This window comes from Heloderma suspectum, chromosome 7, assembly GCF_057233095.1.
Source record: "Heloderma suspectum isolate Gila_16-S chromosome 7, 16-S_ref, whole genome shotgun sequence".
Classification (NCBI taxonomy): Eukaryota; Metazoa; Chordata; class Lepidosauria; order Squamata; family Helodermatidae; genus Heloderma; species Heloderma suspectum.
The window spans coordinates 62,682,665-62,698,653 of record NC_139464.1 but is presented as its reverse complement, the minus strand read 5'-3'; the positions used below and the strand labels follow the sequence as shown (position 1 = coordinate 62,698,653).

At 39.5% G+C, this 15,989-nt stretch overlaps 1 protein-coding gene across 2 annotated transcripts in view; it reads right to left on the bottom strand.

Annotated features, from left to right (window-relative positions):
* Positions 1-15,989, bottom strand: part of PAWR (pro-apoptotic WT1 regulator) — an 84,269-nt gene that overhangs the window by 6,931 nt on the left and 61,349 nt on the right. For both annotated transcript variants that reach the window (XM_084810410.1, XM_084810409.1), the window contains exons 4-5: positions 13,011-13,045; positions 509-659 (exon numbers count right to left, since the gene is read on the bottom strand). In XM_084810410.1, the coding sequence (XP_084666536.1) occupies positions 509-659; positions 13,011-13,045 (186 nt within the window). The remainder of the gene's footprint in view (positions 1-508; positions 660-13,010; positions 13,046-15,989) is intronic.

Sequence of the window (15,989 nt, the reverse complement as noted above, 5' to 3'; positions counted from 1 at the left end):
TGGCGCTGCCTAGGAAGACTGTTTAGAAACTTCAGCTGATTTAGCTCTATAAAACTCTAAACAGTCTGGAACTGGGGTTCCTCAAGGACTACCTGCTTCTATATGAACCTGCCCAATTGTTAAGATCTTTGTTGGAGGCCCAGCTATGGCTGACTCCACTTCCTCTCTTGTCAGACAGCTAGCGGCCTTCTCAGTGGTGGTGCCTTGTTTATGAAATTCCCTGTCCACGTACATTCATTCTGATGAGTTTTAGGTGCCAAATAAAAATACTGGAGTTCACTGTAAACTGATCGATTGACAGGATTTGCTACTATTCAAATTTTTTTTATTGTTTTTACTAGTTTTGCATACTATTTTATATATTTAGTATTGACTGATTAAGGGTAGGCAACCTGGTGTTCTCCAGTTGACTGATTAAGGGTAGGCAACCTGGTGTTCTCCAGAAATTTTGTACTACAACTCTCCATAATCCCTAACCATTGGCCCATTATTATATAGTGATTTTTACCTTTTCAAGATCTTCAATTTTCTTTTCCAAAGAATTACTTGGTACGATGTTCCCAGAAGAATTTGCATCCCTGCTGTATCTATTATATCCTGTCCTGTCTGCTGCTCGTGAATATCTACCAGAAACATCATCGTCTGGTGTGTTTGTTGTGCTGTGTAAAAATACAACTTAGAATTTAACATACTTGACATATGACAGCAAAAAATCAAAAGCATTTTCCACATCCCTCATAATTTTTTCAATAGTGTGCAGTATTTACAGTGAAGTATTGATTAAAACACTGACTTTTAATCAATAATTTGATTAATTATGTACATATTGTCTTGTGGTCCACATATGAACTGCACACATATTAGAAACCATGTCTTAAAGCAGCCTTCCTGGTACTCACCATATGTTCTGGACTACAATTTCCAGCACCCCTAACCATTGGCCATGCTGGCTCAGGGTGATGGGAGTTATAGTCCAAAAGAACTGGAGGGCACTAGGTTGGGAAAGGCTGTCTTACAGCGTAGTTTTATGTGTATTTACTCAGCAGTAAGTCCCATTATATTCAATGAGGCAAGCAGTTACTCCCAATGGTGCATAGGCAAAATAGGATACTGCCCATCTATTTTTCAGGGCCATAGTGACTTGGTAAATCTGGCTACCATCGCCCACTACAGCCATATCAGTACAAACAATTTAGGAGTTATGACTGTCAGGCTCTGAAGCACTTCTGTAAAGTAAATAGATAATTTACTTTACAAAAAGTAAATCTGCATATATTAATGAGCTCTAAATTCCAGCACTTTGTTTCAGCAAAAGGAAAGAGGACTGTGGCACCATGAAGACTAAGAATGAGCTTTCATGCACAACAGCCTACTTTGTTAGTAGCATGAAGTGCTAACCTCAGTTGGCATACACGCACATGGGTATCGGTGGGGGTGTGGGGTGGGAAATGTAAACAGTGGGGCCAAAAGGCCACACAATGCATGGGATGGCAGTAGGTCTGTGACATTTCAATGCAGGGTCAAAGATAAGAACAGCATGACTCATTCTCAACAGCAGTCACTGGTGATAAATACCATCTCTCTAGCCATGCTATAATAATTTAACACCTGCAGTGGGAAGTCCCAATTAGGTCTGAGTTGACTAGATTTAGAATCTGCTGATAGATAGTAGTTTAGCAGTTTCACACTGGAATCTCCCACTGAGGTCATTTTGCTGAAGTATGCCAAATAGATACCGTGTTTGGATTTATTTATTTATTTATTAAAAACGGCAAAAGGTTTTTGGCATCTTATAGGCCAGCAGATTTATTGAAGCATAGGCTTTTGTAGACTAAAACCAATCTATAAACATGCCTGTTTCTGCCAGTGAGTGGGGAAGGAGATTTAGGTCAGGAAAATATCATGAGCAGAGAGGTAAACACCTTCCTTTCCCCCAGCACTGCCACTCTGATCCAATTGAGGATGTGTGTATGTGGTTGCTTTTAAATGAACATCAAGACTTTGTTGTTTTTGTTGACTTTGAGGTCAGCAGCAGATTGTCTTAGGAGACTGACATGGCCTCCCACAGGTTAAGAAGACCCCTGAGCGTATGACTCATATTCTTGGGTCTCATAATAGTGCTATCTGAGTAAATATGGGGACATTGTTGGTATCTGAGTTTGTTTTAGGGCCCAGCCTCTGGATTCATGCCTCTATTAAATGGTCTGTTATTTTTGCTCAGTAGTTGATTAGGGGGGTTATCTATAAATGAAGTAAGGCCCACCACCCAAAGTCTGTGAGAATGAAGTATCATTGTCAAGGACGGGCAGCAGATTATTGACATGTTGGAATGGTTTAGCTGGGAGATGCAGCTAAAAAGTGGTGTCCTGTCCTGTCATTTTCTCTTCTGGGCCTGTCCTGTACCAGCAAATGCCTGCATTCTTGAGACTCAGCAGGGAAAGGGATAAGCTTTAGTGTACACCCCATTTCCAAACTATAGCCAGTATCAACTATGATTTAATATTAGTATTCTTTAACAGATTTATAGCCTGCTTTTCAGGGTAGAAGCCCTAAAAACAAACACATCAAACAACAAACATTTTCTTCCTCCTACTCCCAACAGCAGCTAGAATATCCAGACCCGTTACTGAAATAACAAAAGCATGTGTTGCAAAATGGAAGTATCAAGAATACAAAGAGTTCTTCAGATGTGATGTGTGAAACACATTTCATTGAAGCTTGTGCATGTCAGGCTCCTTCAGGTTATCGCAATCCAATCTGTGGCTTCAGAAAGCATGTTCTTGCCATCCACTTTCAGGGCCAATGTCTGCTAAGCTAAGGCTGGCAATTCCAGCCCTTCCCACTCTGTCCATCAGCCTTGCATTTTCAAAGTAGACCATCAAGTGGGTGATACTCCATCGAGTAGCATGTCCAGTGAAAAAAATGAATGATCAGGAGTTGCAACAAGATCATGTAGACTGCACAGTGCAGATCTAATTTAACACATACCATACGTTTGGGTGGGTGGGTTATGGGTCCTGCCACAGAATGTCATGGGAAGGGGGACTTGTTAGATTTTCAGCTGAAACCATTTCTGCAGGTGTTATACAGAAAATCTGTTTTATAATGAAAGAAAGCTAAGGACAATACCTAACCTGGCACAATAAGCTTGCTTCATGGACGTAACATTCCACTGGCTGCAGTATAAAAGAGATTCTTTCAAGGCATAATGACACAATTGTAAGGAATTCTGCAGCTTAATACTATTACCATATTTGGCACTGCTTGATCTAGCCTGACTTTAAAAACAATCTATCTAAAAACAGGATATGCGTGTTGCAATACTAACATAAAAATTGCAATTTAACTCTCTAAAACCTGGTCCTTTCATACTGTGTAAAAGTTCCATAAAACTATTACATGCATTTCTCACTGCCAAAGTATTCAGGCACAAAGCAGGTATATTTTGCGTTTTCATCTCACAAGCAATAACCCAATTGGCTTGTGTTCTTGTATAAAACTGGAAAGGATGGTAAACAAACTGAACTGAAAGGGGCTAGCAAACCTAAGAAAAGGGATATTGGGGGGGGGTGTTTTTTTAAGGCAAGAATCTTACATGTATGTGTTTAGCAAATAGTAAAGAGTCAATCTCTGCTTGACTCTCCAAGTAAATAATTCCTTTATTTGGCCAAGGAAAAGAAAGCATATTCAAACTTAACAAAAAAACCCAGACACGGTGAAGCAGAAGATATCCTGACATTAGATGAGAACCTGACAGCATTCAAACAAGAATAGAAAAGTGTAATAATTTGGTGCTTCATCTAATTATTACAGAAAAATACAGTACTATTTTCAGTTGGGTATTTGCTAGTTCAATGGCAGAGTATTCAGAGTGTATTGACAAAATTGAAAAATCAAATCCAAAGTAAGAGCTGAATCATGATAATATTTTTTATTATCTTAAAAAATAAATAAATCAGTATCTGTACCAGAGGTTATGATTCTCAAGACATGCATTTTAGGCCTAAAAAACATGGCTAGGTTTGCCACCTGCAACCAGACCCAGAACCCTTCATTTATTAAGGTGTCCAATGCAGAAAGTGTGCAGTAAAACCTTGCTGTGCCTACTAGAAGGGTGTATTAATCACAGTGCCTCCCATATATGCTGTACCCAGACCAACACCCCAGACAAAGTCAGAAGGGAAGGGAAGCATATTCTGAGCAATTCACTTCAGATGACTCACCCTTCACTGAAGCACCTAATGATACAAAAATATTAACTGCTATTTCAACAAACAAAACATCTGGTCTGATAGCATAATAAGCGCTTGTTAATGCAGAGGTGGCTCACCCTATTTTATTGTTTTGTGGGATGAGGTAGATCTGTCCCCATCACTTTGCTCTTTGCTTTGGCTTTAGAACAATTAGCTATTGCTGTTAGTATATTAAAGGGATCCCGATAGGAAAAGTTAAAATCTCTATGTGCAAATGATAATATGTAGTCAATATAGTAATACATCTATGGAATTCAACTGGTGTATACTTTCCAATTTCTGTTTACAAAATAAAACAAGGATGTCAGAATTATTAGCTGATATACATTTATCAGCTGAAGTTCAGACTTGGAATTGTGGGAGATTTGGCCTTGTCAGCGCTGGTGGTTATGTACCTGGGATTAAATAAACGGTAGTGTGATCTTTCAAATAGGCTAAATTGAATCATGGAACTGCTACTAAAAATAAATAAAGAAAATAAAGAAGGCTCTAAAAGGTTGTCTAAAACTTTCCTATTTGCTAGGATTGCTTCTCAAAAGGTAGTAGTTGATCAAAGCTGTTGTTTATGACTCTCTCACTGTTGGTTGATAACCATGAAAATTAAAGGTTGAGAGAAAATGCTGAATAAATTCATATAGGCTGGAAATTATTAAGTTATCTACTATGTAGAAACCTATACTTAAAGGAAGTATTTCACTAATTTATTTTGGTACAATGAAGATACATAAATTTACTGACTTTGATCATGGGTTTTTCAGGATAAGTATTATATCTGGTTTTGGTTAAAATAAGCATCAATATCAATGCCTGTTCTAGAAGCAGCACCTCTTGAGACTCAACCTTTTCTTGCTCTCCCATGCTCTAGCATCAAAATACAACTTCAAGATACCTTGATAGATCCTAGAGGCCTACTTCCTTTGATCCAGCAGAGACTCCCATTGGCGAAAGACAGAGGAGGTGAGTTTTGCCAATTACTCCTCTAGCCCCGCAGAGATCAGGGGGTCTATGGCTGATCATAAGAGCCTTAGAAGAGCCATGCTGGATCAGATCAAGGGTCCATCTAGTCCAACATTATGTTCACACAGAAGCCAAGCAGCTGCCCACAGGAAACCCACAAGCAGGACATGAGTGTAACAGCATCCTCCTGCCTATTGTTGTTGTTGTTCAGTCATTAAGTCGTTAAGTCGTGTCCGACTCTTCGTGACCCCATGGACCATAGCACGCCAGGCCTTCCTGTCCTCCGCTTTCTCCCGAAGCGTGCTCAAGTTCATATTCATTGCATTGGTGATGCTATCTAGCCATCTCATCCTCTGCCATCCCCTTCTCCTTTTGCCTTCAATCTTTCCCAGCATCAGGGTCTTTTCCAGTGAGTTTTCTCTTTGCATTAGGTGGCCAAAATATTTGAGCTTCAGCTTCAGTATCTGTCCTTCCAATGAGCACTCAGGGTTGATTTCCTTTAGGACTGATTGATTTGACCTCCTTGCAGTCCAGGGGACTTGTAAGAGTCTTCTCCAGCACCACAGTTCGAAAGCATCGATTCTTCGGCGCTCAGCCTTCCTTATAGTCCAGCTCTCACAGCCATACATTACTACTTGGAAAACCATAGCTTTGATTAGACAGACCTTTGTCGGCAAGGTGATGTCTCTGCTTCTTACTATGCTGTCTAGGTTTGCCATAGCTTTCCTCCCAAGGAGCAAGCATCTTTTAATTTCATGGCTACAGTCACCATCCGTGGTGATCTTGGAGCCCAAGAAAATAAAATCTGTCACTGCTGCCATTTCTTCCCCTTCTATATGCCAGGAAGTGATAGGGCCAGATGCCATGATTTTAGTTTTTTGAATGTTGAGTTTCAAACCAGCTTTTGCACTCTCCTCTTTCACCCTCAACAAGAGGCTCTTTAGATCCTCTTCGCTTTGTGCTATTAGGGTGGTATTGTCTGCGTATCTGAGGTTGTTGATAATTCTCCCAGCAATCTTAATTCTGACCTGTGATTCATCCAGCCCGGTGTTTCTCATGATGTACTCTGCATATAAGTTAAATAAGCAGGGCGACAATATGCAGCCTTGTCTTACTCCTTTCCCAATTTTGAACCAATCGGTTGTTCCATGTCTGGTTCTTACTGTTGCTTCTTGACCCTCGTACAGGTTTCTCAGGAGACAGGTAAGGTGGTCTGGTACTCCCATCTCTTTAAGAATTTGCCACAGTTTGTTGTGATCCACACAATCAAAGGCTTTAGCGTAGTCAATGAAGCAGAAATAGACGTTTTTCTGGAATTCTCTTGCTTTCTCCATGATCCAGCGAACATTGGCGATTTGCTCTCTAGTTCCTCTGCCTCTTCGAAACCCTGCTTGTACTTCCGATAGTTCTCAGTTCACATGCTGCTGAAGCCTAGCTTGTAGGATTTTGAGCATAACCTTGCTGGCATGTGAAATGAGTGCAATTGTACGGTAGTTTGAACACTTTTTGGCATTGCCCTTCTTTGGAATTGGAATGTAAACTGACCTTTTCCAGTCTTGTGGCCACAGTTGAGCATTCCAAATTTGTTGGCATATTGAGTGCAGCACTTCAACAGCATCGTCTTTTAGGATTTTAAATAGCTCAGTGGGAATACTGTCATCTCCGCTAGCTTTGTTGTTAGTAATGCTTCCTAAGGCCCACTTGACTTCACTCTCTAGGATGTTCGGCTCAAGTTCAGTGACCGCACTATCATGGCTATCAGGGACATTAAGATCTTTCTTGTATAGTTCTTCTGTGTATTCTTGCCACCTCTTCTTAATCTCATCTGCTTCTGTTAGGTCCCTGCCTCCTTTGTCCTTTATCATGCCCGTCTTTGCACAAAACATTCCCTTGATAGCTCTGATTTTCTTGAAAAGATTTCTAGTCTTTCCCATTCTATTGTTTTCCTCGATTTCTTTGCATTGTTCATTTAAGAAGGCCTTCTTGTCTCTCCTTGCTATTCTCTGGAACTCTGCATTCAGTTGGATATATCTTCCCCTTTCTCCTTTCCTTTTCGCTTCCCTTCTTTCCTCAGCTACTTGTAAAGCCTCATCAGATAGCCACTTTGCTTTCTTGCATTTCTTTTTCTTTGGGATGGATTGAGTTGCTGCCTCCTGAACAACGTTACGGACCTCTGTGCATAGTTCCTCAGGCATTCTGTCTATCAGGTCTAATCTCTTAAATCTATTTGTCACCTCCACTGTATATTCATAAGGGATATGATTTAGGTAATACCCCTATGTTCTTCAATTTAAGCCGAAATTTTACAACAAGAAGCTCATGATCTGAGCCACAGTCTGCTTCAGGTCTTGTTTTTACTGACTGTATAGAGCTTCTCCATCTTTGGCTGCAAAGCACTGATTTCGATATTGACCATCCGGTGATGTCCATGTGTAGAGTCGCCTCTTGTGCTGTTGGAAAAGAGTGTTTGCTATGATCAGCGTGTTCTCTTGGCAAAACTCTATTAGCCTTTGTCCTGCTTCATTTTGTACACCAAGGCCATGCTTGCCTGTTATCCCGGTGATTTCTTGACTTCCTACTTTGGCATTCCAATCCCCTATGATGAAAAGGACATCTTTTTTTGGTGTTAGTTCTAGAAGGTGTTGTAGGTCTTCATAGAACCGATCAACCTCAGCTTCTTCGGCATCAGTGGTTGGGGCATAGACTTGAATTACTGTGATGTTGAATGGTTTGCCTTGGATTCGTACTGAGATCATTCTATCGTCTTTGAGATTGTACCCCAGTACTGCTTTTCCCACCCTTTTATTGACTATGAGTGCTACTCCATTGCCTCTAAGGGAGTCTTGCCCACAGTAGTAGATATAATGGTCACCTGAATTAAATTCGCCCATGCCTGTCCATTTTAGTTTGCTGATTCCCAAGATGTTGATGTTCAATCTTGCCATCTCATGTTTGACCACCTCCAGCTTACCTTGATTCACTGATCTTACATTCCAGGTCTCTAAACAGTATTGTTCTTTACAGCATCGGATTTTCTTTTCACCACCAGACACATCCACAGCTGAGTGTCCTTTTGGCTTTGGCCCAGCCGCTTCACTCTTTCTGGCGCTACTTGGAAATACCCTCTGCTCTTCCCCAGTAGTATATTGGACACCTTCCGACCTGAGGAGCAAATCTTCTGGCGTCATATCTTTTAGCCCATGTTCCCCAGCAACTGGTTCCAGGACTATAACCATATTTAGTTAGAATTTCAGTTCAGAAAAAATGTTGTATTTGTACACACACACATTTTTGTGAAATAAGGAGGATTTTTCTGCTTGGGATTGGTATAATTATCATTCAAAGCTATTTAGTTCTTAAAAAAAAAAAAAAAAGTACTGGATTTCTTTCCAGAAAAAGTTACAAGCACAGAAAAAACATGCCCACTAAGAAATTCTAATCTGATTTACTGTAAATTGAGCCAGCCAATCATGTCTGATCCATGCAAAATCCTTCCGTTATTTTAAACCCCGATGGGCAATTTTTTTCCTGAATACTTCTTTCTTTGGCCTTTCCCATCTATGCTCAGACAGCCTAGAAAATTCCAGAATTAAAAAAATGCCTTTAAAACAAGTTACCATGCTCAATAGAGTATACATATAGTTTAACTATATTTAGTTAAAATCAGTGCACTTTTGTTTTATTAATTCAGGATTTTTTTTCAGTGATAGGGTGTTCATTGAAATCAGACTTCTATGAAATGCATTATATTGAAAAACATGGAGAGAAAAGGATAATACAGAATAGCATCTGTAAGAATTCAAGAAACAGCTGGCTTATAATAAAAAATAAGATTGCAACTTAAGTATTTGCTTTGACTATTCCAAACTCAAACAACATCTTCAATCCACTTAACAGGTAAAATGTGTTCTTAATTGACTAAGACACAATTATGTATGTCTATTTGGCCTATTTATTCCTTAAAATAACTTTAAAGTTGCTATTACTATACAACTCATTTTGAGTAAGCCAGAAGGTCTGCTGGATACTTTTTGTCCCAAAAGATAAATTCTAAGATTGAAACATACTGGAACATTAGAAGTGACCAATAATGATAATGTTTGCTTCACTGTATTCTATTAAACTGAATGAAGAGTGAAACGTATTTTTATAGATAACTAAAGAGACACCAATGGTAATATTTAGCATAAAATGGTAATAAGTGAAGGCTATAAAATTGCTCTCCTTTCTCTCCTCACTTGCTCTCACACATACACAAGTAATACATTCCCAGTGACCATCTACCTCGTACTTCCCAGCTGCAAGGATTAATTCAAGAGAATCCAGAAGAACAGGTATGGTGTGTTTTGCCATACTACTTCCTAGTGCAGTACAGTCATAATTTCAAGGGATGAGATGTAGGGCCAAGCTATTATGAAGGAGATTCACCTCCTGCCATTCTGACTGTGGAGATCCCCAGCTGCCTTGAGGCCATGGCAAGCCTGCAATATCCCAACTTATGTCTACAGCCATGACTCAATTTAATCTGAAGCCCTCTTCACACATTCTTCTGAACGAATGAGAGCTTACATTGGGGATGGGGCTACACATGCTGGCCCTGCCCCCAATGTTCCCCTATGTGCTAGCCCACCCACTCAATTCCCTGATCTAACTGTGTTAAATGGCAAAGTTCTACTCACATTCACTTGCACATGAGTAGAACTCATCAGAAACCCTGTGTTATCAAGGATTCCTGATCACACTCACAGTTCTACTCATGTTCAAGTGAACTCCATTGCAGACTTTGCCATTCAACCTGGCAATGTTGGGAAACTGGGGGGGTGGGTGGGGGGATGTACACAGGGATGCTGAGGGTGCGGTCCAGTCCCAGTTTCAATCCTCACATGTTGAGAAGAACAAGTGAAGAGGGCTTGACTGTGACTTAGGCTCCTTCCAACCCTATTCTATGACGGGGTTGGACTCGATGGTCTCATAGGCCCCTTCCAACCCTACTATTCTATGATTCTATGATAGGAAGTCCAAGAGCTGCAGATTAATTTTCAATCTCAGAGGGAGCAATTACCAATTGCTTCGGCTATTGGGAGGTATAGCAATAAATACATAATATCAACTAACTCTGCAGACACTGCTGAGGGAGTTCAGTCTGTTTTCCCCATATCTCCTCTTTGCCAAACACCCCTGAATCAAACTCCAGGTTCCAAATTAAGAAACTTTATTGAGATTAGGGATGGAGCTATTAGGGACTGAGGGAGAGGGACAGATAGGTAGCATAAGAAAGAAACAACACCATTAACTTTCCAAGTAACCTGAGCCAGCCAATCAAAGAAGAATCTCAGACTTATTTGCAAGGAGCAAGGATCACCCATCACCTTCAATAGATGACACATTTTCATAGGGAATAATCCCAACTTTTTAACAGTGTAGAATCAGAGGATGGGCTTGATGTGGGAGTTGGATCCTCCAATCAGGTGTGTCTATGCAGACTTCAGACACCTCTGGGGGCAGAGTTTTGACACTTGGGGCATGGCATGTCCAATAGGAACAAAGAAAGAGATGTACCACTGGCACCTTTCAACAACCCAGTAAGATGGAAGTAAAAGTTGAATACTGGGAGAGATTCCCAAACTACTCCTACTCAACAGAACCATTGGAGGGGGGATTCCAGGCTGTGTGCATGGAAAATGCTTAAAACACAACAGGTAGGTTGCTATGTAATGTGGAAGCTTGGCCATCGTGCCTGGTACTTTTTTTTAATGAGACACATTTTATCATCAGGCCTTTTTTGACATTAATTTTCACTTAAAAGCACCTGCACATTCGTGGTGGTGGTGGTGGTGGTGCATTGGATTGGAGCAACTGTGCTTGGAGAGTTGTTAAACCCTTTTCACGCTATACTTGTTAACCAATTTAATTCTAACCCTAAAAATGCAAAGGGAGCAAATGGCAGCTTGGGTGCGGGGAGGCTTTAAGAAAAGGGATGCCACAGGAAAGTATTAAATATTTTCCCCCTTCCCTAGAAGTACGGCTTTGATCTAGTTTCCCCAGCCCTCTGTGGGTACTTTTAAGTGAAAATAAAAACAGCAGAAGATGGAATAATGTGTAGGTTGGGTTTAATTTCATCTTAAACTCCCTAGACGCTGAAAGAGAGAATAAAATGTTATCTGTATTGCTACAACATCCACAACTTTCAATAACTAATTAACTGACAATGTGCATGAAGCCTCATCCTGCAGAAGCCTGTAATTATGGCTGAAAAAACCCTGAACCACTTTTGGCAACTGGCGACAGCAGGATATCCATCAAGTCACGTAACGATGTAGATCATGAAACAACTTGTGCTGCTAGTTATATTCTTTTTTAAGCCTAGCAGACACCTTTATCAGACCTCTTGAGGCACATTTTAGGCTTTGGGGAAGATAATACTGATGTCATAGAGCCATGTGCCTTCCCGCCCACCCCCTTCTGTCTTCTGATTCTTAGCTGGATCCCTACTCTCCATTGCAAGCTCAGAAGGAAAAAGATTTGGTACCTTCTGCCTGTGAAAAATTAGGGCATCGTTTTCAATTCTTGTTTGACGTTGTTTTACGTTCTATATGACAATCAATAAATATATACGTGTGTGTGTTTTTAATTAGGGTATCCCTTACAGTGAAGAACTGCTCCTTCAGGGTTGAACTAAATAGGGCAGCAGCAGCCATATTTTTTCTGTACTGTTCACATATCCAGCATGGGAGTTACATTAAAAAGGTATTGTCAGTTTTACCTAGCCAGGCTCATTTCAAGTGTCAAGACACACTGGGGGAAAATGCCTGGGATAGCAAGTGTTGGGGGACAAAGGGGAGAAGATAAGAGGGATGGTGTTGGGTTCCCTCACCTTTGATATAAAAGGCAGACATACACACTCTCACTTGCTTGTTCGCTCTACACATGAACAGAGAAAGTCCCACAACATATTTGTTTTTAAGTGGCTGCCACAGTTACATCTAAGTCTGGCCTTTCTCTGTCCTTACTGGCTAGTCTCCTTGGAGAAGCATGCCCAAGAATGATTCCCTGCATCTTCTAATCTTTAAAACTATTTATGTGGTCTTAATAGTAAATGAACTCCAGATTTTGCCTTGTTCCCCCATTAACCTGCCTACGAAACAACAGTGCTGCAGGAATCATACATTTTAAAAGGGGGGAAACCAAATGTTGATCTCACTCACTTGTCCACTTATTGCAGAACTATGTGGATTGACTCCTAAAGGAATTTCTAAAGGAAAGAACAAGCACTTAACGCTAGCACAGTCCATCCAGCTTCTATGAAAGAGTGATCAGCTATGGAAGAGGCCAACCCAATATCCAGAGGAAAATAGTAAATAATTGGCTGCTGCTCTACAAAAGTTATACAGACCACAATAAGAGCTGAAAAATATATGGTTTAGCTCAGCTTTCCCCAACCTGGCAACCTTCAGATGTTTTGAACTACATCTCCCATCATCTCCAGCCAACAAGGTAATGGCTGTGCTGGCTGGGGATGATGAGGGATATAGTTCAAAACATCTGAAGGTTGTTAAAACTGGAGAAGGCTGATCTAGATGTTTCAGACTACAACTCCCATTGTCCATGATCATCCTGGCTGGCACTGATGAGAGTTGTAGTCCAAAACAGCTGGAGGGCACACCATGTTTGAGAAAACTGATTTAGGTGAACAGTAGTAGTTAAAGAAGCAGAGATGTTTGCTTTCTGGATATATAAAGTGTGGTGTATGTATTTCACTTCAAAATATATAATTCACCGATATAATGAGTAGTCTCTTACCTTTTATATCTGTTTGAAATTGTCCTAGAGGTGTCCTATTAAAAATATGTAAAAAAAATGTTATTTTCCAATTTAATATACACAACAGCCAATTTAAAGCATTGCCTTCTCAGAAGAAGAGGTAAATTAAATCAGAATACAGCACAGGCTAACCCAAAGTGACACATACATCTTTGATTTGAAATGCCCTTCTTCAATAAGTATATGCCTTACTTAACTTCTTCCCATTTCTATTTCTCCAGCAGAGATGACCTGTTTCTATGGTGTGTGTTGTTTTGTTGGTGTTGTTGGGCAATCATGAGGGTTAGAAAAAATGGTTGCAGTTTATGTTTGTGATTCTAAAGATTAAACAGATTTTACCCATAATGGAGTCTGTGTTCTCCAGTGCTAATTCTTGGGCACTGCAGACATCTATATCTACAAGCCTGCACATCCCCTTTGCACCTACAGAGAGGGGAGGAGTTTGCCTGGTGGAATTTGGGGGGAACAGAAAAAAGGGCCCAGGAATGAGCCATTAGGAGACTTACAGGTTGGCTTTAAGCAAATAAAAGTATTTAAATCTGTGTGCCTTAGCAGTAGCTTCCAAATGGTTTCTTAATAAGAAATGGCTTCCCATTTTAAAAAGCAAGCAGGGAAGTAAGATCTTTTAAAACTTATATCCCACCTCTACTTTGAACTAAAATCAAAGCAGCTTATGAACATTAAATAAAAGGGGAGAATGGATAAATGAATGTGCAGGAGTTAAAAGAACAAAAGTTATTATATTTAAATAACTTAAAATTAAATATTTTAATTAATATTAAAAATGGTACTTTAAAAATATTTTACTTGGACCTGTAAGAAACACAACTTGTGTGGAAGGGGGAAGAAAGAGAAATCCTGGTAGTAATGCACAGGACTAGCATATTCATGACCAGGGAACAAGAATCCAGAGGAGCACACAGAATTAGGAACTAGAAGAGACCGTGTAGTGCTGGCTAGAATTAAGGTATAAAAAGAAAAGACAGATTGTGGAATGTCTGTCACCACCTTACAAGTGGCAAAATCTTTTGGGGTGGGGGGGTCGGGAGGGATGGAGAGATGCGTCCAATAATAGAGACGACCACGGCTGCCAAATTTTAGTCCTGCTAAACTTTACAGCATGATGAGATCATGAAGCACAAGCATTATCAGCCACTGTAGCTAAGCCAATACTATGGTAGGTAAAAACAACAACCCTTAAATACCCTTTTGTTATCAGTAACTGGGGTCTTTTTTACTACTTGAAACAAAACAAAATGAGCCATGTGAAAATAAAGGAATACTTTTTCCGTCTTTGGTCTTTTATTAAGTAGAAGGCCATGCAATTTGTTGCAGCTTATTTGGAAGAAACTTTTGGCAATTAGCATGCGACTACAAAGCTCTAGGGAAACTGGTGTCAGGCAGGCTTTCAACTGTTTCTCCTAATGGGAACTCATAGTAATACATCAACATCTCAGCATTCCCACACAATTAAATAGTCACTGGAGGCTTTTAGATACTAAATTAGTTTTACATACTGCCTTTCACATTGCTGGAATAGTATTTCTATTGAATGTTTTATTACTAGCAGCACACAGCAGCTTCCAAACACACACACACACTTAAATGAAAGTTTCCATCAGAACTAAACCATGCTTTGTTTCTTTGTATTTTAACAGAATTCTAAAGCTAAATGTGGAACAATGAGACTAAACTGTAAGTTTAGTAGGCAGCAGTAGAGATATGAAGGCCTGGAAAAAACAGTAAAATGGGTGGGGGGAGAAAGAGATTTTTCCTGATCCTCTCAAGGACTTTTGGAGGAATACTGATGGTGGGGAAACTCTTATAAAATATTTTATATTTTGGAATGAGTTTTTTAAAAATTAAGATAAGGTTTTATTCACTCAAAATGTGTAGGATGAAGATTTTTATGTAAGACAATCTACACCATTAGAGATGGATAATTCCTGTCTATACTGTAGAATTCAATATTTGCAAGGTTGTTATAAAGTTTTACTTGATACTCAAATATGCTGCTAGTCCATAAAAATTGTGACTGTTTATTGTCTAAATAATATACTTTCTTTTGCTTACCATAAATTTTGTGGATTTCATTTTCACCTTCTCCCCCTATTTTTCAGATGGTAGTATCTAAGGTTGCAATCCCCACTTCACTGGGGGAAAGCCCCATCAAACTCAATGGGATATATTTCTGAGCAGACGTGTTTAGGATGCACTGCTACAGTTTCAGCTAAGGGTGTGACACACATGAGTGACATGCATTTTTTCTTATTCAGCTGGAACAGCAGAATTTCAGCTGCAACTTTGCTGTTAATATTATTGCTTCCGGTGAATGGCACAACATTTTAAAAATCACAAGCACATTTTCCTCTATATGAACTCTGCTGTTACTTTAAACGTAATATGCAATTTATTCCTATCAAATGCTCTTTAAAACCCTTTAAATAAAAAATGCCTGAAGCTTTAGTTTGAATTCAGGAAGAAAATCTCTCTGTGGTTATTTTAGGGATTATGGCCTTGGATATTAATTCTAGAAATTGTTTTCTGGTATCTGTGTTAAGCCCATAGAAACCCATGGAACTTTTCTAACACCTTAAAATTGTTTAAGAGTCCTTTCTCACAATGTTGAAATATAGTGAAAGCAGCGTTATTCAAACTTTAACAAATGCAAAAAAGGCAACACAGCAGAAGAGATGAAAGCCGTTTCATCTATATGTCATGTTACAAGTTTGAAATGAAAATTACTTCTTTCTAGAAGCAAGACCAGAATTAGCCTTTTAATGGAAAGTCAATCCTAACGATGGAGGAACTCCAACATCTGTTTGCCATCCTTTATGAAAAGAAAAATACTAGTTAATTATCCAAACCCTTCAGGGATAATATTAATCTCAAACTCTTCCAAGATAAAAATATATATTGGAGATGAAAGATTTGGAATACTAAAAAAAACCCCTCACC